The sequence below is a fragment of the Oncorhynchus masou genome, chromosome 2 (genome assembly GCF_036934945.1).
Source record: "Oncorhynchus masou masou isolate Uvic2021 chromosome 2, UVic_Omas_1.1, whole genome shotgun sequence".
NCBI lineage: Eukaryota > Metazoa > Chordata > Actinopteri > Salmoniformes > Salmonidae > Oncorhynchus > Oncorhynchus masou.
In genome coordinates, this window is record NC_088213.1 from 46,365,506 (window position 1) to 46,392,527 (window position 27,022).

Consider the following 27,022-nt stretch of genomic DNA (forward strand, 5'->3'; position numbering starts at 1 on the left):
TTTGACAAAATTAGGGTCTGTAGGACCCGTCTTGTTGTTTTTGCTGTTAAGGCAGAATAGCGCTTTATTATGGACAGACCTCTCCCCATCTTAGCTACTGTTGTAACAACATGTTTTGACCATAACAGTTTACAATATAGGGTTACTCCAAGCAGTTTAGTCACCTCAATTTACACATCATTCATTACAAGATTTAGTTGAGGTTTAGTGAATACAATGCTTTCAGTTAAAACAGCCCATAAACATCTTCCTAAAACATTGATGATGGCCTGTCAATGACATGTGAGATGTACAGAGGGGAAAGGGTTGAGGTCAAGTTCAGACATGAAATAAGAATTACATTAATCAGAAGAAAAACAACTCAGAGCCATACAGAATTTGGAAACTTAACTTGTTTTACGGATGCCATGTTGACACCAAAAGTTCAAAGACAGTTAAGAAGAAAGCAAATGACAATGTTATGGTCATGGCATGTCTAGAGATGAGTAGGCTTGGCATGGTGACGCCCAGGCTCTCTGCGGTACAAGTAAACAGCCAACAGCTGGAGATGCAGTGTGGACATGAAATCTGTAACCAATACTCCCACCTAGTGGCACAAATGGCTCAGTAATAAACCAAAGACTTTTAATCAACTCATTGAAATTATGGCTAATGCTCCACTAGAAATTACACACTATAGAATAAATCAAATCAGTAAACATTGTAGTAACAGGCTCAGACAGGCAGGTCTAATGTAACTACAGTTACACTAGGCTACCTGCCGTTTGGGGCGGCAGGTAGCCTAGTGGTTAGAGCGTTGGGTTGCTAGATCGATTCCCCGCGCTGACAAAGTAAAAATCTGTCGTTCTGCCCCTGAACAAGGCACCGTTCTGAGGCCGTCACTGTAAATAAGAATTTGTTCTTAACTGCCTAGTTAAAAATATATAGTGCTTAACGCACACCAGTTTGTGATGTCTAAATACATATTTAAAATTGTATATGCACGCAATCCAAACCTCATTACCCAAGATGACCATTTTATTACTATTATCAAAATGTTTTCTTTGTTTGAAATTGTTCATCCCACAAACTGCTTCGATTGTAATACACAGGAGGCTGCTGGAATGGAGCAAATGGAATGGCAAACACATGAAAACCACCTGTTGGATACCATTCCACTAATTTCGCTCCAGCCATTACCACAAGCCCGTTCTCCCCAATTAAGGTGCCACACTATACCTACCGACGTATCTACATAGGTTTGGGGACACTTAGGCTGCGTTTACAGACAAATTCAGATCTTTTGCCTATAATTGGAGCAAAATATTAGAATTGGGCTGCCTGTGTAAACGCAGTCAGACCATCCAGTTATTTCAGGACACAAATCACAGGCTGACGATCACTTAATCTCAATTCTTCAAGCCTGCTCACCTACTAAAAATAAAACCCTGTGCTTCTCTTAGTAATCATGATGAGCGTGCATGTACCAAAAGCATACGCAATAGACACTTTAAACAAAATCCTAGTCAACTTGTTTAATCATTATTTTACTGTAACAGTGTCAGAGGAGATTGGAGGAGTAAAAGGAAGCTGAGGGTCACTTGTGAGTGTTATAAACTTGAAGCCTTGTTAACACAACAGAAACATGAGTCATGGCTGGGATATGTAAACTAACAACACAATGAGGAACAGAGTGAGGAAAATACATGCTTTAGTTGAACTTCTTAACCTCTAAAATAACTTCATAATCTCTCTTTAAAATATTATGGTCTCTAAAAAGTGATTGGATTATTGCCCTATATCAAACTTGTGATGTGGCACTGACAAGACACGCTCTCGATTGCATCATGCCGATTACGAAAGGAATGAAGCCTCCACGCAAAAAGTGATGAGGTAAAAACGACACATACCAAGATGGTGTTTTAACACTGAAGGAGAAGTGTCTCTCCCTACCAATCACTCAAGTATCTCATGTAAAATAATACATTGTAGACATTTATCATTGATATCCTATAGGTACATTTAACACATCTGTTGATTTCACAGACAATATTGTGAGGTTCCATGCAACGTCTTTAAAAGAAATACTGTAAAATGTTGGTCATAATGTTTTGTCTTTGCATATTAGCCACCAAGGTGAAACATCTGCCGATGTGCCCTTGAGCAAGGCACTTAATCCTAATTTACTCCAGGGGCACCGTACTACTATGGCTGACCCTGTAAAACACATTTCATTGCACCTATCCTCTTGACAATAAAAACAGCTTTAGTCATTTGTAAGGCATAGTATAGTTCAAGGTGAAAACAAGTTGTTCCACAACAGTGATAAAACATTTAATTACTTCAATTTAACTGTGGAGGCTACAAAAGTGCTCACATCCAAATAGTGCAAACATGATGCAATTGACATTTTAACTTGTATACATAATGAGATAGATTCGACAGATTCATTTGACTATTAAGAGATGTTAGTCTGGGTACCTATCTTTTTAGCTAACATTCCACTCCTTGCCACACCTGTCATTTGCTAAAGAGACGAGGCAATCATGTCCGTTTGAACAGCTCTTTTTTTCAGTGATCCTCAGTTATGTGAAAAAGATAAGTGATTGTTAAAGAATATAATAAGAACCACTGGTATGTATGCCACAGAATAAAAACAACCAATATTGCCACCGTGTACTTATTTTCCCAGTGCTAAAACAAATCAAATTAAGACGTAGAACCTAACTAAATATCATCTATTTGAAATCATTAAAAGTTCTTAAATGAAAAACTGTCTTACCATCCTTGGCTGTGAAATTAAAAATCTATGCTAAAAGCAGTATAAAAAACAATGAGTATCACAACCTTAAAAACAAAAATACTGAGTAAGAACAGCTATGACTCAAATACAGTAATCTCCCCTGCACACACCCTGCAGAAAAAAAGGACAATTTTTTTTTTATGTTGGCCGTCTCCCTGAGACACCTCCCCTCATGGCGACCTCAGTACACAACATCAAGTCCCATGAATCATATGAGCCACACCCATATTCCTGCTAGGTCAGTTGCCCCAGTGGGTGACATGCTCTCAACCCAGGAAGGTGAGGCCTGCCATGACGCTGAAGCCGAGCAGAATGAAGAACACCTTGAGCAGCTGGTTCTCCGGGGAGTTCAGCTCGTGAGGCAGGATCTCCATGAAGGTGATGTAAATAAAGGTCCCGGCCGCCAGCCCCTCCAGGATGGCCTGGATCAGAACGCCTGCCGCCAGCTGGGCCTCGATAACCCCGATGCCCACTGCGATGCCCAGCGGAGACATCATAGCGAAGACGCCCACGTAGGCCGCAACCCACATGGGCGGGACTGCGCTTTGCACCAGCTTCACCGATAGGCTGAACACGATGATGCTCTTGTGGACCACAATGGCAATGCAGATCTCTAATACCTGGATAGGATGGAGAGAAAACTAGATAAAAATGAGGTTGAAATTCCTCTCCTACTTCCTTTTAATCATTGCAGTAAGATTAAGAAAGCTGTATAAATATCAACACAAGCTGTAAAAATTACACATCTGTCATTTAGAATTCTTTAAAGTCTAAAAACAGGTTAGCTTAAATAATCACTTCAAGCCAGATAAGTCTTTGATCAACCAAAGAAAGTAGTTTAAAAAAGGACAAATTCCAAAGTTAATAAAATAGTCAGATGTTCAGACTTCAAAAGTAGTCTAATATCAAATTAAGTTCACATCCCAGGCCATCTGTTTTGTAGATCCAGGGTCGTATTCACTATGAAACAAACCGAAGCAAATGGGCCAAAACAAGGGACCTACCTGAATTTACCTAGAAACACTTGTTTTTGCTTTCACAATGTTTAGTTTCCACAACATTGCAAAATAGTTTCGCTACGGTGTCTAATGAATACGACCTTGCTATAGTCCACAATCCAAAATAAATTGAAAAGAAAATAATTTCCTATGCTCTTTTCCATTTGAGGTTGCGGCTATAGCTGGATCTACACAACCGATTACAGTCTGTCATGACGAGTCAACATCCTGTTTGAGATCTGAAAACGTGACATTTGATTTGAATGTAATTTCCCTCTAACAGTTAAGTTACGTTCCTGTCTTTCCTTCTCTTCTTTCTACCACAAATGAATCAATGTGTCAGCAACTTGCATGCCTTTATAGTGTATTGATTTATAAACTCAGCAAAAAAAGAAATGTCCCCTTTTCAGGACCCTGTCTTCCAAAGATATTTGGATTTTTACGAATTAACTACACAGATCTTCATTGTAAAGGGGTAAACACTATTTCCCATGCTTATTCAATGACCCATAAACAATTAATGAACATGCACCTGTGGAATGGTCGTTAAGACACTGACAGCTTACAGACAGTAGGCAATTAAGGTCACAGTTATGAAAACGTAAAACACTAATGAGGCCTTTTACAGACACTGAAAAAACACCAGATGCCCAGGGTCCCTGCTCATCTGTGTGAACGTGCTTTAGGCATGCTGCAAGGAGGCATGAGGACTGAAGATGTGGCCAGGGCAATAAATTGCAATGTCTGTACTGTGAGACGCCTAAGACAGCACTACAGGGAGACAGGGGGGGGACAGGTGATCGTCCTCACAGTGGCAGACCACGTGTAACACCTGCATAGGATCAGTACATCCGAACATCACACCTGCAGGACAGCTACAGGATGGCAACAACAACTAACCGAGTTAGACCAGGAATGCACAATCCTGCCATCAGTGTTCAGACTGTCCACAATAGGCTGAGAGAGGCTGGACTGAGGGCTTGTAGGCCTGTTGTAAGGCAGGTCCTCACCAGACGTCACCGGCAACAACGTCACCTATGGGCACAAAAACCCACAGTCGCTGGACCAGACAGGACTGGCAAAAAGTGCTCTTCACTGACAAGTTACAGTTTTGTCTCACCAAGGGTGACGGTTGGAATCACGTTTATCGTTGAAGGAATGAGGGTTCTTCTGGAGCGGGATCGATTTGGAGGTAGAGGGTCCATCATGGTCTGGGGCAGTGTGTCACAGCATCAGACTGCTTGTTGTCATTGCAGGCAATCTCAACGCTGTGCATTACAGGGAAGACATCCTCCTCCCTCATATGGTACCCTTCCTGCAGGCTCATACAGACATGATCCTCCAGCATGACAATGCCACCAGCCATACTGCTCATTCTGTGCGTGATTTCCTGCAAGACAGGAATGTCAGTGTTCTGCCATGGTCAGGGAAGAGCCTGGATCTCAATCCCATTGATCTGGGACCTGTTGGATCGGAGGGTGAGGGGCATTCCCCAGAGAAATGTCAGGAAACTTGCAGGTGCCTTGGTCAAAGAGTGGGGTAACACCTCACAGCTAGAACTGGCAAATCTGATGCAGTCCATGAGGAAGAGATGCACAGCAGTACTTAATGCAGCTGGTGGCCACACCAGATACTGACTGTTACTTTTGATTTTGACCCCCCCCCCTTGTTCAAATCAAAGTGTATTTCTCACGTGCGCCGAATACAACAGGTGTACAACAGGTGTAGACCTTACAGTGAAATGCTTACAGGCTCTAAACAATAGTGCAAAAAAAGTGTGTGTGTAGGTAAGTAAAGAAATAAAACAGTAAAAAGACATTTGAAAATAATAGTAGCAAGGCTATATACAGACACCAGTTAGTCAGGTAGTATGTACACGTAGGTATGTACATTGTGTCCCCCCCAGGAGTCTTATGGCTTGGGGGTAAAAACTGTTGAGAAGCCTTTTTGTCATATACTTGGCACTCCTGTACCGCTTGCTATGCGGTAGTAGAAAGAACAGTCTATGACTGGGGTGGCTGGGGTCTTTGACAATCTGGATAAGAGCGTCTGCTAAATGACTTAAATGTAAATGTAAATGTTTTAGGGCCTTCCTCTGACACCGCCTGGTGTATAGGTCCTGGATGGGCCGTACGCAATACCCTATGAAGTGCCTTGCGGTCGAAGGCCGAACAATTGCCGTACCAGGCAGTGATGCAACCATGCTCTCGATGTTGCAGCTGTAGAACCTTGAGGATCTCAGGACCCATGCCAAATCTTTTTAGTTTCCTGAGGGGGAAATAGGCTTTGTGCCCTCTTCACGACTGTCTTGGTGTGTTTGGACCATTCTAGTTTGTTGTTGATGTGGACACCAAGGAACTTGAAGCTCTCAACCTGCTCCACTACAGCCCAGTCGATGAGAATGGGGGCGTGCTCTGTGCTCCTTTACCTGTAGTCCACAATCATCTCCTTAGTCTTGGTTTTGGTGAGGGATAGGTCGTTATTCTGGCACCACCCGGCCAGGTCTCTGACCTCCTCCCTATAAGCTGTCTCATTGTTGTCAGTGATCAGGCCTACCACTGTTGTGTCGTCTGCAAACTTAACGGTGTTGGAGTCTCTTGGCCATGCAGTCGTGGGTGAACAGGGAGTACAGGAGGGGACTGTGCATGCATCCCTGGGAAGCTCCAGTGTTGAGGATCAGCGTGGCAGATGTGTTGCTACCTACCATCACCACCTGGGGGCGGCCCGTCAGGAAGTTCAGGATCCAGTTGCGGAGGGAGGTGTTTAGTCCCAGGTTGCTTAGCTTAGTGATGAGCTTTGAGTACTATGGTGTTGAATGCTGAGCTGTAGTCAATGAATAGCATCCTCACATAAGTGTTCCTTTTGTCCAGGTGGGAAAGGGCAGTGTGGAGTACAATAGAGATTGCATAATCTGTGGATCTGTTTGGGCGGTATGCAAATTGGAGTGGGTCTAGGGTTTCTGGGATAATGGTGTTGATGTGAGCCATTACCAGCCTTTCAAAGCACTTCATGGCTACAGACACGAGTGCTACGGGTCTGTAGTCATTTAGGCAGGTTGCCTTTGTTCTTGGGCACAATGACTATGGTGGTCTGCTTGAAACATGTTGGTATTACAGACTCAATCAGGGACATGTTGAAAATGTCAGTGAAGACACCTGCCACGTCCTGGTAATCTGTCTGGTCCCGTAGCGTTTGTGTGTTGACCTGTTTAAAAAGGTCTTACTCACGTCGGCTACAGAGAGCGTGATCACAGTCGTCCGGAACAGCTGATGCTCTCATGCATGCCTCAGTGTTGCGTTCCTCGAAGCGAGCATAAAAGTGATTTAGCTCGTCTGGTAGGCTTGTCACTGGGCAGTCTGTAATAGTTTGCAAGCCCTGCCACATCTGACGAGTGTCGGAGCCAGTGTAGTATGATTCAATCTTAGCCCTGTATTGACGCTTTGCCTGTTTGATGGTTCGTCACAGGGCATAGCGGGATTTCTTGTAAGCTTCCGGGTTAAGAGTCCCGCACCTTGAAAGTGGCAGCTCTACCCTTTACCTCAGTGTGAATGTTGCCTGTAATCCATGGCTTCTGGTTGGGGTATGTACGCACAGTCACTGTGGGGACGACATCCTCAATGCACTTATTGATAAAGCCAGTGACTGATGTGGTGTATTCCTCAATGTCATCTAAAGAATCCCGGAACATGTTCCAGTATGTGATAGCAAACAGTCCTGTAGTTTAGCATCTGCTTCATCAGACCACTTTATTGCATGAGTCACTGGTGCTTCCTGCTTTAACTTTTCTTGCAAGCAGGAATAAAGGAGGATAGAGTTGTGGTCGGAGTTACCAAATGGAGGGCGAGGGAGAGCTTTGTACGCGTCTGTGTGTGGAGAACAGGTGATATAGAATTTTTTTCCCTCTGGTTGCACATTTAACATTATGATGGAAATTTGGTTGAACTGATTTCAGTTTCCATGCATTAAAGTCTCCGTCCACTAACAGTGGGTGAGTGGTTTCCGGTTTGCTTATTTCCTTATACAGCTGACTGAGTGGGGTCTTAGTGCCAGCATCTGTTTGTGGTGGTAAATAAACAGCCACAAAAAGTATAGCTGAGAACTCTAGGCAAGTAGTGTGGCCTGCAATGTATCACAATATACTCTACTTCAGGCAAGCAAAATCTAGAGACTTCCTTAGATTTCGTGCACCCGTTGTTTACAAATATGCACAGCCCCCCCGGAGTGTGCTATTCAAGCCTGCCGGTGCAGCGTGTCGCGCCAGCTGAATATCCATGTCGTCATTCAGCCACGTTTCCGTGAAACATAGGATATTACTGTTTCTGATGTCCCGTAGGATATTAGTGATCGTACCTAGTCTGATTTATTGTCCAATGATTGCACGTTGGCGAGTAATATTGAAGGTAACGGCAGCTAGCCGACTCGCCTTCTGCGGGTGCTGACGAGGCATTCGGCTCTTCGTCCTCTGTACCTGCGTCGCTTCCTCTTGCGAATAACTGGGATGTCGGCCCTGCCGGGTGTGTGGATAATATCATGCGAGTCTTGCTTGTTGTTGAAAAAAAATTGTCTAATCTGAGTTGAGTGATCGCTGTCCTGATATACAGAAGCTCTTTTCTGCCGTAAGATATGGTTACAGAAACATTATGTACATAATAGCACAATTGTTTTCGTAAAACTGCTGCCATTTCTTCCTGCGCCATTATTCAATTTCTGTTAGTCACGTATGTGGAACTTGTTCAGTTTATGTCTGAGTTGTTGAATCTTATATTCATACAAATATTTACACGTTACGTTTGCTGAAAATAAAACGCAGTTGGCAGTGAGGGTGTTTTTTTTGCTGAGTTTAGTAAAATGTCTCAGGACCTTGTCATTAGAATCCGCTGACTTGGTGCATGGTGTGCGAGTGATTTTGTACTAAGGATGTGAGAGAAAGTACATGGAAATCATGCATGGGTCTCACTTCCTCTACTCTAAAACCTCCTGACACTAGGGGTGATTGGAAATAGTTTTCCTAGGGCTTCCTCCTAAGCACAGAGAACTTTCACTATGCTTTTGTGATGGAAAGAAAGAGACTTCCCTGAATACCAACAAAGGACAATACAGTGAAAAGGAGCACCATGTGAAGAAAAAGTCCAAGAGCACATCACATGAAAAGCACAAGTTAGAACATGTACTTATTTTTTTTTACCCAGATAGAAATAACAAATTCTCAATGTACAACTTGATAAGAGCTTTTGATAAATTCTAGGTAAATAAGTAACTCGTTTGGGAATTGTAAATATATTTTTAGATAAATACATTTAAAAAAAAAAATCACTGGAGACACATGTGAAGCCAATCATATGGCAGCAACCTGCATAATGAGAGTTTCTTAGCAATTTCTCGCATGGAATAGCTTAATTTCTCAGAACAAGAGACTGATGAGTTTCAGAAGAAAGTTTTGTTTCTGGCCATTTTGAGCCTATAATCGAACCCACAAATGTGATGCTCCAGATATTCAACTAGTCTAAAGAAGGCCAAATTTATTGCTTCTTTAATCAAAACAACAGTATTCAGCTGTGCTAACATAATTGCAAAAAGGGGTTTCTAATGATCAATTAGCCTTTTAAAAATTATAAACTTGGATTAGCTAGCACATGCCATTGAACACAAGAGTGATGGTTGCTGATAATGGGCCTCTGTACGCCTATGTAGATATTCCATAAAAAAAAAAAAAGCAGTTTCCAGCTAAAATAGTCATTTACAACATTAATGTCTACACTGTTTCTGATCAATTTGATGTTATTTTAAAATGGACAAAAATATACATTTAGTCCCCATTTCGTTGTCTTTAGCGGATTTCACTCACGAACCTGCAGCCACTAGCTAGATTGTCAGTTGACGTCCGAAGTTTGCTCCGTTCTGCCACGGAGCAGTGCCACAGAGTTCTATTGACGAGTGACCACTTGATATTGTATTCACTCCAAACATGAAAAAGTGAAATGGGTGTATTTATTCAAATGAGCAGATCGCTTTATATACACTGCCGTCGGGAAAGTATTCAGACCCCTTTACTTTTTACACATTGTTACATTACAGCCTTATTCTAAAATTGATTATTTTTTCCCCCTCAAGCTACATACAATACCCCATAATGACAAAGCAAAAACAAAATTTGAAAATGTTGCTAATCTATTTAAATAAGTATTCAGTCCCTTTACTCAGTACTTTGTTGAAGCACCTTTGGCAGTGATTACAGCAGTGAGTCTTCTTGGGTATGATGCTACATGATTAGGAGAAACACTCCAAATAAAAGGTGTGCCATTCTTCTCTTCAGATCCTCTCAAGCTCTGTCATGTTGGATGGGGAGTGATGCTGATCCTGACTAGTATCCCAGTCCCTGCCGCTGAAAAACCCCACAGCATGACGCTGCCACCACTACGCTTCACCGTAGGGACGGTACCAGGTTTCCTCCAGACGTGATGCTTGGCATTCAGGCCAAAGAGTTCAATCTTGGTTTCATCAGACCAGAGAATCTTGTTTCTCATGGTCTGAGTCTTTAGTCGCCTTTTGGCAAACTCCAAGCGGGCTGTCATGTGCCTTTTACTGAGGATTGGCTTCCGTCTGGCCACTACCATAAAGGCCTGATTGGTGGAGTGCTACAGAGATGGGAGAGTCTTCCAGAAGGACAACCAACTCCACAGAGGAACTCTCGAGCTCTGTCAGTGACCATCGGGCAGTTGGTCACCTCCCTGACCAAGGCCCTGCTCCCCGACTGCTCAATTTGGCCGGGTAGCCAGCACTAGAAAGAGTCTTGGTGGTTCCAAACATCTTCCATTTAAGGATGGAGGCAATTGTGTTCTTGGGGACCTTCAATACTGCAGACATTTTTTGGTACCCTTCCCCAGATCTGTGCCTTGACACAATCCTGTCTCAGATCTCTACAGACAATTCCTTCGACCTCATGGCTTGGTTTTTGTCTGACATGCACTGTCAACTGTGGGAACTTAGACAATTGTATGCCTCTCCATGTCTAAATGGGTTTGGACTAGAGGTCGACCGATTAATCGGAATGGCCGATTAATATTAGGGCCGATTTTAAGTCTTCATAAATTGGAAATCGGTATTTTTGGACACCGATTTGGCCGATTTTTTAAAACACCTTTATTTAACTAGGCAAGTCAGTTAAGAACACATTCTTATTTTGTATGACGGCCTAGGAAGGGTGGGCTAACTGCCTTGTTCAGGGGCAGAAAGACAGATTTTTACCTTGTCAGCTCGGAGATTCAATCTTGCAACCTTACATTTAACTAGTCCAACGCTCTAACCACCTCCACGAGGAGAATGCCTGTTAAGCGAATGCAGTAAGAAGCCAAGGTAAGTTGCTAACTAGCATTAAACTTATCTTATAAAAAAACAATCAATCATAATCACTAGTTAACTACACATGGTTGATGATATTACTAGTTTTTCTTGTGTGTCCTGTTTTGCATATAATCGATGCGGTGCATATTCGCGAAAAAGGACTGTACTTGCTCCAATGTGTACCTAAGCATAAACATCAATGCCTTTCTTAAAATCAATACACAAGTATATATTTTTAAACCTGCATATTTAGTTAATATTACCTGCTAACCTGGCTCGTTGCGAACTCTGAAGACTATTTCTTCCTAACAAAGACAGCCAACTTCGCCAAACGGGGGATGATTTAACAAAAGCTCATTTACAAAAAAAGCACAATCGTTGCCAACTGTATCTAACCATAAACATCAATGCCTTAAAATCAATACACAGAAGTATACATTTTTAAACCTGCATATTTTGCTAAAAGAAATCCAGGTTAGCAGGCAATATTAACCAGGTGAAATTGTGTCACTTCTCTTGCGTTCATTGCACGCAGAGTCAGTGTATATGCAACAGTTTGGGCCGCCTAATTTGCCAGAATGTTACATAATTATGACATAACATTTAAGGTTGTGCAATGTAACATGAATATTTAGACTTATGGATGCCACCCATTAGATAAAATACAGAACGGTTCCATATTTCACTGAAAGAATAAACATCTTGTTTTCGAGATGATAGTTTCCGGATTTTACCATATTAATGACGGAGGGCTCGTATTTGTGTGTTCTATTATAATTAATTCTATGACTTGATAGAGCAGTCTGACTGAGTGATGATCGGCACCAGCAGGATCGTAAGCATTCATTCAAACAGCACTTTCGTGCGTTTTGCCAGCAGCTCGTCGCTGTGCTTCAAGCATTGAGCTGTTTATGACTTCAAGCCTATCAACTCCCGAGATTAGGCTGGTGTAACAGATGTGAAATGGCTAGCTAGTTAGCGGGGTGCGCACTAATAGCATTTCAAACATCACTCGCTCAGAGACTTTGAGTGGTTGTTCCCCTTGCTCTGCAAGGGCCGTGGCTTTTGTGGAGTGATGGGTAACGCTGCTTCGAGGGTGGCTGTGGCTGTCGATGTGTTGCTGGTTCGAGCTCAGGTAGGGGCGAGGAGAGTGACGTAAGCTATACTGTTACACTGGCAATACTAAAGTGCCTATAAGAACATCCAATAGTCAAAGGTATATGAAATACAAAATCGTAGAGAGAGAAATTGTCCTAGAATTCCTACAATTTCTTACCTGTGAATATTACCTGCATTGTATATAGACTCCCCCTTTTTTTCTACTGTGTTATTGACTTGTTAATTGTTTACTCCATGTGTAACTCTGTGTTGTCTGTTCACACTGCTATGCTTTATCTTGGCCAGGTCGCAGTTGTAAATGAGAACTTGTTCTCAACTAGCCTACCTGGTTAAATAAAGGTGAAAAAAAAATAAATTTTGAAGACTCCTGTTAAAAGGAACCACCAGCTTTCATATGTTCTCATGTTCTGAGCAAGGAACTTAAACGTTAGCTTTTTTTACATGGCACTTTTACTTTCTTCTCCAATACTTTGTTTTGCATTTCATTTGATGCTAAATTTATGTTATTGATGTATTATATTAAGTTAGAAATTAGTGTTCATTCAGTATTGTTGTAATTGTCATTATTACAAATAATAATAATAATAATAAAATGCAAAAATAGCCTACAACCTGTTTTAGAGAAATGTAATCATTTCATATTGTAAAAGCTTTTGTTGTCTGTTTATATGCCCCATTTATTTATCCTATGGTTCTGACTGGTACAGGGAGTACACTAAGAACGGCCCATGTTCTGAATTCTGTCGCTGTACATTTCAAAGGTGCTGAATAGAGTTATATTGCCTACATCAGTCGTCGCTTACTCATTAATGTCTTAATCGAAATTATGGATTGCCCCTCAACCGCTTGTCGACCTCTTATACCATAATATGTACATCTCAATTGTCAGTAGGAACCACATTTGTTTAAGCAAGTCTGCCATATTAGCTGTTTAAAAATAATAATTTTTTGTTGCTGTAAAGGCAGTAAATGAGGTTGAATGAACTGTTTCGCTGCCAGACAAGGCTCCGCTGAAAGCCAGGTTTAGCAGTGGTAAGGTGTTGGGACAGCTTTATATAGGCCATAACAGTTTGTGGGCATTGTTTGTCACCGTTATAGTGCAATTAATATATTATTTAGTGCTGTGTAGTGGCTTTGCTGGCATGCATTTCACTTGTTTTTTCTTGGGCCCCACCAAGAATTACATGCAAAAATCATCACTGGAATGGTCCCACCTGATCTTGCCTCTAACTGCCTTCCATCTTTGAAGACAAGCATTATCATTGTTAGAGCAGCCACTTGAGCATCTGGTTAATATAATAGATCATCTGTGGCTATAAGGACATGCCTGGTGCCCAAAATTGATGACACATGAGTTGAGAGTTGAGTGGGGACAAACGGATTTGGTTCAGTCAGTTGTCGTAATGAGCACTATCCAGCTAGCTAGTTTATGCTTGTGGCTAGAAACGTCAGCAAGAATTTGAAACATGTCTGCCAAATTTGGGACTTGGGAGTATTCAGAATCATTCTTTTTTTATTGGACTACAAAAGCAATAAATATGCTTTAGCGGTCACCCTGCCCTGATATTAGCTACTACACTTAAGTGGTATCTAGATTTTCATTTCATATCATACTTCTCACATCCCATGATTTACGGTATTACCAGCATAGCCCACAAGGGGTGCTATGCAAGAAAAGCCCATTTAGCCTATACTACCAGAACGCTAACAAAATTTGCAAACTAGTAGCAAAATCTCAAACTAATCTAACGAATAGCAAAGACAGGCAAACCCAGCTCAAAGTTATACAAGCATAGGGAGTAGCTACCGAATGTCATTTTCAGTGAGTGTGGACATTTACAAGTTTTGATGCAGGCTTTTCTGAAGGAATAGCAGCATGTGTACACGGAGCAGAAGGGTGAACAACAGAAGGTGAAAAAAAGCGCTAGTAGGAAGCACAGGGCATAACTTATCCAGAGCTCTTTGACATCTGGCAGAAAGTCATTCTAAAAGATCTGATGGCAAACATTTAGTAGTGAATTGCATACAAGTGTAACTTCATCCCCTCATGTGCGCTGCACAACAGAGACTCAGCGCTTAGATATACACTGAACAAAAATATAAAAATGCAACATGTGAAGTGTAGGTCCTATGTTTCATGAGGTGAAATAAAAGATCCCAGAAAAACATTTCTCTCAAATTTGTTTACATCCCTGTTAGTGAGCATTTCTCCTTTCTCAAGATAATCCATCAACCTGCCAGGTGTGGTATATCAAGAAGCTGATTAAACAGCATGATCATTACACATGTGCACCTTGTGCTGGGGACAATGAAGGCCACTCTGTATTGTGACACAACTGCACATTTTAATGACACAGATGTATCAAGTTGAGGGAGCGTAAAATGGGCATGCTGACTGCAGGAATGTCCACCAGAGCAGAATTTGTCAGTACGTCCAACCTGCCTCACAACCGCAGACTACATGTATGGCATTGTGTGGGTGAGTAGTTAGCTGATGTCAACGTTGTGAACAGACTGTCCCAGGGTGGCGGTGGGGTTATGGTATGGACAGGCATAAGCTACGGACAATATACACAATTGCATTTACCGATGGCAATTTGAAAGCACAGAGATACAAACCGTGACGAGATCGTGAGGCCCATTGTCATGCCATTCATATGCCGCCGTCACTTCATGTATCAGCATGATAATCCACGGCCCCATGCTGCAAGGATCTGTTCACAATTCCTGGAAGCTGAAAATGTCCCAGTTCTTACATGACCTGCATACTCACCAGACATGTCACCCATTGAGCATATTTTGGATGCTCGAGATCGACAGCATACTTCAGTCTCCACCACTATCCAGAAACTTCGCACAGCCATTGAAGAGGGACAACATTCCACAATAAACAGCCGGATCAACTCTAATCGAAGGAGATGTTGCGCAGCATGAGGCAAATGGTGGTCACACCAGATACTGGTTTTCTGATCCATGCTCCTACCTTGTGACTAACAGAGATCTATACATACACCCACTCATGTGAAAACCATAGATTAGGGCCTCGAATACATTTAAATTGACTGATTTCCTGTAAAACAGTAAAATCTCTGAAATTGTTGCGTTTATATTTCTGTTCAGTATAAATAATTCAAATTGTATTTTCACTTGAAGAAAATAAGCAGCTGAATAATATTGGAATAAATTTGAAAATACACAAGAAGTGGCATGCATTTGGAATGCATGGGTGCATTTGTTTTAGCTGACCCAGTGCCACAGGTGGGCAGACATTTCCCTTTTAGGACCAACGGAAGAACGGTCTAATATGTTCTCCGGGCAAGCTAAAACTAATCGACCTATTGCGCAATTTAAGTACATCTCGCTCTCCACCGCCTACCTTTGAGTCTGTGGTCTGCAGTCCGATGGCCAGGCCCTCAAACACAGAATGGAGGGAGAGTGAGAAAAAGAGCATGAATGAGCGAAAGGAGGAGTGGGCCTGGAGGTCCATGTGGACGTGGTGGGCACTACCCTCCAGGTTGGTGGATACGGCTTTCTCCTGCCCATGGCTGTGCCCTTTGGCCCGCATCAGAGGTGCTCCCTCCTGGTCTGACCCTTGCATGGCATCTTGTCTGCAGTTCAGAACGATCCTCTCCACAATGAGCACAGTGAAGAAGCCTGCAGCCATGATGAACTCTGGGAGGGGGAAGCTGGTCTGTTTGAGAGAGAGAGGTGAAAACGACCAAAAGTAGGAGTTCTGTTTAAATAAACGCTAAGGATAAGGGTTATATACACACACACACACACACACACACACGACCGTTCAAAAGTTAAGGGTCACTTAGAAACATCCTTGTTTTTGAATGAAAAGCACATTTTAGTCCATTAAAATAACATCAAATTGATCAGAAATACAGTCTAGACATTGATAATGTTGTAAATGACTTGTTGCTGGAAACGTCTGATTTTTTTATGGAATATCTACATAGGAGTGATGATTGCTGATAATGGGCCTATGTTCAATGGCACGCTGTGTTAGTTAATCTAAGTTTATAATTTTAAAAAGGCCAATTGATCATTAGAAAACTTTTGCAATTATGTTAGCACAGCTGAAAAATGTTGTTCTGATTAAAGAAGCAATAAAACAGGCCTTTTTTTAGACTAGTTGAGTATCTGGAGCATCAGCATTTGTCAGTTCGATTACAGGCTTAAAATGGCCGGAAACATAGAACTTTTTTCTGAAACTCAGTCTCTTCGTGTTCTGAGAAATTAAGCTATTCCATGTGAGAAATTACCAAGAAACGCTGTGTACTACTCCCTTCACAGAACAGCGCAAACTGGTTCTATCTAACCAGAATAGAAAGGAGTGGGAGGCCCCGGTGCACAACTGAGCAAGACGACAAGTACATTAGTGTCTCTAGTTTGAGAAACTTATGCCTCAAGTCCTCAACTGGCTGCTTCATTAAATAGTATGCGCAAAACACAAGTCTCAACATCAACAGTGAAGAGGCAACTCCAGGATGCTGGCCTTCTAAGTGACCCCAAACTTTTGAATAGTAGTGTATATCATAAGTAAGTGGTCCTTAACACATCACCAGGTATTGAACCTGTGGATTAATGATAATAATTTCTGCACTAACTAGCACATTTCCCCATGAGGGAACACTGTTTTACAGATACAATAAAACAAAAGTATAACTAATATCAATTATAACACTTAATACATTGGTTTGTGCCATGGATAGTCATATAGCTTTTGTCATTTTACAAAGGGGATAAGAGTGTGGCCAGGTATCAATGATTCTTTGTGATGTTACTGACAGACAGAAGACACTTACGTCCACACCCCGTGCGGCCAGCTCAGCATTGATGTCTGACAGGTAGTCTGGGATGATGTCCAATAGACAGGCAGCCAGGAAGACACCTCCGGCAAAACAGCTGATGAAACTCAGGACCACACGATGGGTTTCTACATGATACAAAACGCTACTGTTTAATGCTCAACAGACAGAACCTGGGGTTTTCCCTGACCATGTGACCTGACCAGGAACAACTTTGGGCCCTGATCAGGTGATCTGTTAATGAACCCAGAGCTCTTCCTATTCAGGTCACATGGTGGGGTTAGAAAAAATATATATAATAAAAAAGCCTGACCCTAGCCATATACAGTGCCTTCAGAAAGTATTCACACTCCTCGACACCCCCCACCCCCCAAAAAAGTGAATTTAAAATAGACTGGATTAGACTGAACTCCATCAATTAAAAAGTTGACATGTCTTGAGCCAATAAGTATTCAAACTCAATTTTTCAGATGAACTACATGTTCACACAAATGGTTCTCCAATCGAATGTGTTCCCGCATAGAAATACTTAGGCATTTGGATTGATATGGATATGACGTTTAAAAAAAACAGATGAGCTTGTTAAGGAGCTAAGGTTTAAAAAGTTGGCTTTTTCTACAGCAGGAAGCAGATTATTCAGTCAACCTTTTTAACCCTAACCCTTTTATCGGTTCTTGTTTATGGTGACATTCTATCAAAGAGCAGCTGCTACTACTACTCTTAAACCTTTGGATGCCATCTACCATAGTGCCCTCTGTTTTGTTACAGGTTACAGTTGATACAGTTTATCACTGCATCCTTTAGCAAACGGTTGGCTGGACTTAGCTAAAGACCTGTAAATCTCTACATTACTCCCTTTTTGTTGACAAGGCCCTACTTCAGCAGCAAAGGTAGATAAGACGGAAGTAGACACTGGAGTTGCCTAACTCGTTCAAAAGATTGGTTAATGGCTACCTGAAGTCAACTGAAGTTGTCTGTTTAACTTAGGTTGTGAATCAAGGAAACTATGGATTTCTTTCAGTAAATGTGATATAAGCTGTGATATGAATAATGTGTGAATATCTGATGACTGATCATTTCATCTGACTTATGGGTCTAAATCAGCTGTTAACCCATCAGAAAAGAGACAGCTTATAGAGATACCACTGATAAAAAAATAAAACTGGAAGTTATCAAGAAGTGCAAACACACACTCTGGGAGCACTGTATTGAAACGGCCATAATAGCTCCTAAGGTCATCCTCTACTTAAAGGGGGGAAAAAGGAGAAGCAACAGAGATAACCATCATGCAGAGACCTGAAGTATTTGAGCATAATTGCACAAACAGAAGTGAAAACAACTCCTCAGCAAATCAGCCATTGCAAAACAAAAACTCTTAATATGTGACTGAAGGGATGGTATTGGCCCATACAAAGTTATGCACACATTAAACGGTCTCTTACAGTAAATGTTATGGTCCTTCATTGTTTTAGTAGTGCCCGGAGTCATAGTGTATAATATATATTGACAGTGATACAGAGACTGCTGGCCTAAAGAGAAAGTTAAAAGCAGGGGTATATTCACTAATAACCAAACTGAGGCAAATAAGCTGAAACTGGGAGGGACCTAAGTGAACTTGCACAATAGCAAAACATTTGTTTTTAGGCCTTTTTAATAAATAATTTTATATATATATATATATACACATACACACACTTTAAATGGTTGCTCAATGTTAAAATGTTAGATTTTTGTCTACAAATGAAATGTATACATATTACTAGTTTCCATCGCAAAAAGTTACGGTTTGCACTAACCTCTGACCCTAAGCAGGGCTGAGTTCAGTCTTTTTTTTAACATTCTGAAATGTTCAATTGAACAGAAATGGTGCTGTACTGAATGACCAGTTGAAAAATTGGGAGGGGTTGCTTTGTGAACGCTGTCAGCATGGCCACTGCCCTTTAAATACACCTCTCATTGCTTCAAGCCACACCTACCAAACGGACCTCAAAGTTTGTACAAGAACGTTTTGGGGAATCATGTCATTCAGTACAAACTGTTCTGCAACGTATCAAACATTCAACTGAACTGAATGCACCTCAGTTGAAAAACAGGGTGGGGTTGTGTTATGGGTTGGGGAATGCTGTCAGCGTGGCCACTTCCCTTTATATACGCCACTCAGTGCTTCAAGCCACAGCCACCAAACGTACTTCAAAGTCTGTTCAAGAAAGTTTTGGATAAATGTGTCATTCAGTACAAACCCTTCTGCAACATAGCAAACTGAATGCACCTCAGCTTTTGTTTCCCTTCAGCTGAAGGTCGGAGGGGTGATTGTTCACTGGAATGTGCCATCTCAAGGGGCTTATCCCTGTCAGGTGACTCTAGTCCAGTGGTATTCAAAGCTAGCGGCCCTGGAGAACTGCAGTAGGGTCACCAGTAACTGTATTTTTAGGAGTACAGATTATTGTATGGGACAATATACAAATAGAGACATTTTTGCAAATGTATTTATTGGTTTCTTTTGATTTTTAAGGTTATTTATTGATTTTTGGGTGGGGTAAAGTCGGGAGAAATCCTAGCAGAAAAGAAATAATGGATTCCCCGCTGAAAAAGTTTGAATACCACTGCCCTAGTCTGTCTCCTTGGAGGAGACTCATGATAGTAAGAAATCAATTAAGCAAATGTGCTAATCTTGGCCTAAATCAATTATGCAAATAGTATAATTAAGCAATAAATCCCAAGGGGTGTGGTATATGGCCAACATACCAGAGGTAAAGACTGTTCGGTACCACACAACACGTAGCCCTTAGCCGTGGTATATTGGCCATATATCAAACCCCAGAGGTGCCTTACTGCTATTATAAACTGGTTACCAATGTAATTAGAGCAGGGATAATAAATGGTTTTGTCATACCCATAATATTTACGGTCTGATATACCATGGCTATCAGCCAATCACCATTCAGAGCTCCAACCACCCAGTTAATAATACATCGCACACTTCTCAAGCAAAATAAGAATTTTTGGAGAGAACACCATTGTTATCTACAGGGGGAACTGGTTCAGAGAACAGAAGCAAAAACAGTAAAAGAACATTTTTTGAGGAACAGAACTGATAATGAAAGTGATCTATACTGTTCCAGAACAGAACTGTTACTTTAACATTGTAACCAGTTCCCAAACTTTTATTTAAATTAAAATGTTTGTCACATGCGACAAATAAAACAGGTGTAGACCTTGCTTACTTATGAGCCCTTAAAAAAAAGATTACTTATTATTAATAACCAACAATGCAATGTTGTTTCCTAAATATACTAATTGACTCAGTACTGGAAACCGTTGTATATAGCCTCTGTTATTTTATTGTGTTACTATTTTTATTTTCATCCATTTTTTTAAATAAAAATTATAATTCTGCATTGTGGGTTAAGGGCTCGTAAAAAGGAACTCAAGTTCTTCGGCATACACATCACAGACAAACTGAAATGGTCCACCCACACAGACAGTGCACAACAGCACCACTTCAACCTCAAGGGGCTGAAAAAATCGGTCTAGGCCCCTAAGACCCTCAAACTTTTACAGATGCACAACTGAGAGCATCCTGTCGGGCTGTATCACCGCCTGGTATGGCAACTGCACCTGCCGCAACCGCAGGGCTTTCCAGAGGGTGGTGCGGTCTGACCAACACGTCACCAGGGGCAAACTACCTGCCCTCCAGGATACCTACAGCACCCTATGTCACAGGAAGACCAAAAAGATCAGGGACAACAACCACCCGAGCCACCGTCTGTTCACCCCGCTATCATCCAGAAGGAGAGGTCAGTACAGGTGAATCATAGCTGGGACCAAGAGACAGAAGCTGTTTTTCCACTCTCAAGGCCATCAGACTTAAATAGCCATTACTACGCAGCTTCCACCCAGTTACGTAACCCTGCACCTTAGAGGCTGCTGCCCCATATACATAGACTTGAAATCACTGGCCACTTTAATACTGGAACACTCGTCACTTTTATAATGTGTACATATTTTTGTTTTACTCATCTCATATGTATATACTGCGTTCTATTATACTCTATTTTAGTCTATGCCACTCCAACTTTGCTCATCCTAGTATTTATATATTCCTTAATTCCATTATTTTACCTTTAGATTGTGTGTGTGTGTATTGTTAGATATTATTGCACTGTTGGAGCAACACGCAAGCATTTCGCTACACTCGTAACATCTGCTTAACAAAATTTGATTTGTTGAGCTAAATGTAAACTTTTTTTTTTATGGAACAGAAATAAATCGAATCAGTTCATAACTTTAGTTTGCTGGTGGAAACTGGAACAGAAGAAAAAAAATAACGTTTCTGTTCACGATTGGAAAATTATTACTTTGGTTCCAACTCACGGTAAGCTATACACAGATATTTTAGAGGCATCTCTTTCAAAAGTAGACTTATGTGCTAGGTTTGTACTACGATTAACCAATCAAACTAATCCATAGTGGATAAATACATTTTAAAAAATCCTTAAAGCTCTGAGCCGAAGCTCCATCTTTTGTAGATTACTAAAATTGATGAATTGATGAAAATTGATGAAACTAAAATTGATTGAAAAGTAAATTGTACTGTTACCCCCTGTATATAGCCTAGTTGCTGTTTTAGGGTTTCTCTTTAATTATGTGTTACGTTTCTATTTCCATTTTTTGGTTCAGTTTATTTAGTAAATACTTGAACACATTTATTTGTTTTTTACGGCGTTGTTGGCATACAATTAAGCATTTCACTCTAGGGTCTACACCTGTTGTAATCTTTGCATGTGACAAATAACATTTGATTTGATAAATTGACATTTGAAGGTTATAAACCAATGGAAGAAACAAGGATAAACACAGGCCCACAGCAAACACTGATTGGATTTGGCAAACACTTGCATACCTAGTTCAGTGGCAGAATGGGGATTCGATCCAGCCACCTTTCGGTTACTGGCCCAACGCTCTGACCACTAGTAACCAAAAGGTTGCTGGATCGAATCCCTGTTCTTTTTATTTATTTATTTTATTTCACCTTTATTTAACCAGGTAGGCCAGTTGAGAACAAGTTCTCATTTACAACTGCGACCTGGCCAAGATAAAGCATAGCAGTGTGAACAGACAACACAGAGTTACACATGGAGTAAACAATTAACAAGTCAATAACACAGTAGAAAAAAAGGGGGAGTCTATATACAATGTGTGCAAAAGGCATGAGGAGGTAGGCGAATAATTACAATATTGCAGATTAACACTGGATTGATAAATGATCATGTACAGGTAGAGATATTGGTGTGCAAAAGAGCAGAAAAGTAAATAAATAAAAGCTGTGGGGGTGAGGTAGGTGAAAATGGGTGGGCTGTTTACCAATAGACTATGTACCAATAGACTATGTTCTGCCAATGAACAAGGCAGTTAACTCACTGTTCCCCAGCAGGCCGAAATTGTAAATAAGAATGTTATTTTAACGGACTTGCCTTGTCACATGTAAGTAAAGGATAAATAAAACATGTATGGATGCCAGGCTACGGAGCTTCATAACCAACCAAACCTAAAATATTCGGTTTCACCAAAATAACGTTTCCAACAACAGAGGCAAATCCAATATATCTAGGAACAATACTTAAAATACGTCAGGTTGAACGCTTCCTTCGCTATCGAATAAGCGTTAAAAACACGTTTTTCTAATTCCCGTCTGTAAAAGTGGGAGTTAAGTAGTATTTTACTCACGTGACCGAGAATGGACAACATGGCAGCCCACACAGGCGGAAAATGGGACACCCTGGATAAAAACGTGCTTTAAAAAGCTTATTTGATAGCGTAGTACACATCAAACACGAATCGTAAGTATTGTTCTTATAGATAGGGTATGTATGTATCTTGTTGACGGGAAAAACTTGAAACCCAATAGTTTAGGTTTGGTTGATGAAGGAAAGGACGCAACGAGCCATCTGGCTTGTGTGAAAAAAGCAATTGCATACGGGGTTACAACATGAGACTAGCTAGCTAGTAATTATATACATTTGTAGGTTACCTACTGAAACTTACCTGTCCCACTGGTTTCTCTGAACCACTTCATCCGAGCAGGAATAAATCCGAAAAATAGCGTCAGGAGCAACAAACCCACGAGGGCACCTATTTTCACCTGTAACAAGTAGTCCATCTCGATTTGTTACTACCGGACAGAATCAAAACTGTTTTGGGATAATCCTGATAAATAGCGATTTAAATAAACGAACAGTGAAGGCAATGAGATGAATACGCCATACGAACAGGTTTGCGCTACTGAAAAACAAAAACCTATGCTATTCGAAAAGTCATCCTTGCTATATCGGCTAATTATGCGCCTGTTAGCTACATGTTTATACTGTCCTGCAATTTGTTGGACTTTGCACTACTAGTCTTCTGACCAGTGTTGCAAACAAATGTTCAGGTTAAGTTGCTTGAGGCACGTTGATTTGTTGCTAAATGACGTTGTGATGTCATTGCGTAAATCTGCGACATTACGTCGAATACACTAACGTTACTCATATTGACTGGCCATCTCGGCAAAAAATATTATTTGACACTTGTTCAGGTACAGACATCCACTCTTTTCTGTACAATTTTGATTGAGTTCTGTTCTGTTCAAGATCAAACATTCGTGACCAACTATATTCATTGGGTTTGGCTTGTCGAACACGTACTGCTGCTGCAGTCAGCCAAGAATGATTTGCAATTTACTGAAATTGCTGCTGGCCTGCTGCTGCCTGTGCACGAGTTGAGCGCCTGCTACTGACATCACTCACAATGCACTTTTGCAGCCAGGCACGTGTGTTGTGACTGAGTGTGACAGAAAATCGTTTTTGTGTCGTTTAGAGGGTAAATGCATGCATTTGAGCGTTTCTCACTTTTCAAAAGTTGCTAAAAGTTCCAAATATATTTTCTATGCTAATTTTAAGATTACACTACGATTTTCTTACACAGGGCAGCTCATTGCCGAGTCCACATAAAGGTACGAATCTTTCCTAGGCAAATGATGACGCCTGACTTGATTCTTGTGACCAAACAGGGAAATATAATCAATGATGTCTCACACCATACAAGGCCTACTAGGAATTTGGTGCCTTTCAGTGTGTTCCACAATGTTTTATATTTTTCCATGGTAGGCCTAGTTCTAGTTGTTACACAGCTTAATGGAAGCTCAGATTCATGATTATTCACATGTACAGACCCAGCAGTGCACCTGGCACCTACTAGCATACCCAGTTCAAAGGCACTCAAATCAAAGCTTGATGATTATTTGAATCCGCTGTGTAGTGCTAGGACATAAACGTCCCTATTATCTAATTGTGCTGTTAAAATGTAGACACCTGAAGTTTCCTAACCCGTTCACGGGATTGGTTACTCGAGGTTCCTATTGCAGGGATGGGAGACTCCTGGCTTCTGTAGGAGTTGTCACACTTTTTCTCAATCCCAATGAAACTACTTACGTTCTAAACTGAGGTCATGATTAGTTGATTATTAGAGTCAGGTGTGTTAGTTGGGGCAAAAGTATGACACCAATCAGGCCTGTGAGGCCTTGAGTTTCCCAATCTTTATAGGGTCTCCATCAAGCTAGGTAAATTTGCTTTTAATTTTTCCAGATTGCTGGAACAAAATTCAAAATGTATTTCCTCTAGATGTTCTGGTGCTGTTCAGGCAATTAACTATTGATGGGGGACTTATTTTTGGGGGGATTCCCATGACTATGTTTTTGTATTTTATTGTGTATTTGCTGATTTATTATAAGGGGTACATTTTTAGAGACCTAGGTCTCAAATGTCTTCCCTGTTTTAAAATAAAGATGAAATAAAAAATGTCTCAAGGCTAAACCTGTCTCCTCCCCTTCATCTACACTGATTTAAGTGGATTTAACCAGTGACATCAATAAGGGATCATAGCTTTTGCCTGCATTCACATGTTTGGTCTGTCATGGAAGGAGGTGTTCATAATGTTTTGTACAGAGTGTATAGCTGGCTCATTTGGATGTGTATTCTACCTGTGATCCAAAATCAAATGTTACTTGCTAGGACAAGGAGACATCATGATATTACTTTTGTCTTTACACATCTATTCAATACTGGCCACTACCCATCAAGTACTGAGCAAATGTCCAAATTAACAAAATTCACTGCATTTGCATTGCGAATGTTGCTTTGATGGATACCAAACATGTGACATGTCAAGTGTCATACAAAGTGGGTAATGTTGAACCTCCAACTCCTGTCTGTCACTCATCATTTAAATATCTTAAACATATACAGTTTAAGGTGTGGTCTGTACCTTGTGAATATTCCCTTTTGATAGCACAAATATTCCCATTTGTTCTCTCTGCTATAAAATATAGTTTTTCAGAATTACTGCCACTGACATGTTAATAAATGTCTGAGCCTACAGCCCACTAACATTTGACCAGTCAGGGTCCCACACACACCTACAGTACACTCTTCTCCCCGCCCCCACTTACTTATACATATACAATTCAAAGAAGATCTAAGTCTGTATTCACAAAGTGCCTCAGGGTAGCATTGCTGATCTAGGATCACTGATCAGGTCCGTCTATGTAGTCAGCAGATGCAGCTGCTGTTTCAGCACTGAGGACCGGACACCTGATCAACTTCCCATTATAGGAAAAGTCACATGTAATAAGTTATCGTGGCGATGACACACTTTGTCTTTTAATATAGAATTGATTACATTCTATTTTCGGGACTCCTCACATCTGGTTCTTGGGCCACAGTGCCGAAAATGATTCCAAAAATGTATTTTGCCCATGCCCTTAACACACTTAAGTCATTGTTATTGACAACCAAAGAAATGTGTGCTTCGGATATAAACAAGGTTTTTGGCATTCTTAAGAAAAAGGACTATTCAAATAAGTCAGTAGCTTTAAAAGTCCTCAGGGTGGCAGTAGCGAGCAGGAGTTATTCTTGGAGTCTGTTTGAGACCCTGGACTTTTTCCACATTTTGTTATGTTACAGCCTTTATTTTAAAATTGATTCAATCTACACACTACACCATAATGACAAAGCAAAAAATGTTTTTTAGATTTTTTTTTTGCAAATCTATTGCATTTATTGCACTTTAGAGAAAAGCTTTTTATTACATGTGACTTAATGTGTCCTATAATAGACTACCTAGGGGGATCTAATCAGTGATCCTAGATCAGCAATGCTACCCTGCGAATATAGACTTAGAACTTCCTTGAATTGGATTTGTGTAAGTAAGTGGGGGAGGAGAGTGTATTACAGGTGTGTATTCTGGCTGGTCATTTGGTAGTGGGCTGGAGCCTCTGGCCTTTGCCTCTTATCTGACCCCTCCCCTCTCTTCTTAATTTTATAGCAGAGACAACAAATGAGGATATTTGTGCAATCAAAAGGGAATATTCACAAGGAACAGACCATGCCTTCAACTATATGTTTAAGATATTTAATGGATGTGAGTGACAGACAGGAGTTGGGGGTTCAACATTACCCACTTTGTATGACACTTGAAATGTGCATATCATGTGACTGGATCACAACCAGTCATATCTAACACCCATAAAGCAGCATTCAGGGAATTTCATTAATTTGGACATCTGTTCAGTACTTAAAGGGTGAGTAGAAAAAATCTCACAATAGACCTCTTGAAAGTGGTAGCACATTACTGCCATCGAGTGGATGAAAATTGGTATAACACAGGTTATTCTGTAAATACACCACAATTCAGCCATATGAGACTTGACACAGGATTAATAATGGTAATTTAAACCCATGTCCGATTTAAGAATATTGGATACCTTATTGTACACACAATACATGCATCATAATACAGCCAGTGTCAATTTTGTTTACACTTCATCAAACGTGCTTTACCTTACATTTTTAAACAGGCCTACAAACAGGAAATGCTAGCTGAAGTGGATGGTGACTGCATTTGGCCAATAGTGAATAGATTTGTAAAGA

At 40.8% G+C, this 27,022-nt stretch overlaps 1 protein-coding gene and 1 long non-coding RNA gene across 3 annotated transcripts; one reads left to right on the plus strand and one right to left on the minus strand.

Annotated features, from left to right (window-relative positions):
* Positions 1-1,499: 1,499 nt before the first annotated feature.
* On the minus strand, positions 1,500-23,516 carry LOC135506044 (zinc transporter ZIP1-like). Of its 2 annotated transcripts, none has more exons than XM_064925415.1 (4): positions 23,103-23,516; positions 17,055-17,185; positions 15,617-15,931; positions 1,500-3,402 (listed from the first exon to the last, which is right to left on the minus strand). In XM_064925415.1, the coding sequence occupies exons 1-4, from the start codon at positions 23,215-23,217 to the stop codon at positions 3,049-3,051; spliced, it is 915 nt and encodes a 304-aa protein (XP_064781487.1). In that variant the 5' UTR covers positions 23,218-23,516; the 3' UTR covers positions 1,500-3,048. The 2 variants fall into 2 exon arrangements, with proteins under 2 accessions (XP_064781487.1, XP_064781496.1); XM_064925424.1 differs by lacking the exon at positions 23,103-23,516 and adding an exon at positions 18,854-18,926.
* LOC135506056 (uncharacterized) lies at positions 20,565-24,907 on the plus strand. Its single transcript, XR_010450338.1, has 2 exons — positions 20,565-22,897; positions 24,021-24,907. It is a non-coding gene; the product is annotated as an uncharacterized LOC135506056 (long non-coding RNA).
* Positions 24,908-27,022: the final 2,115 nt, after the last annotated feature.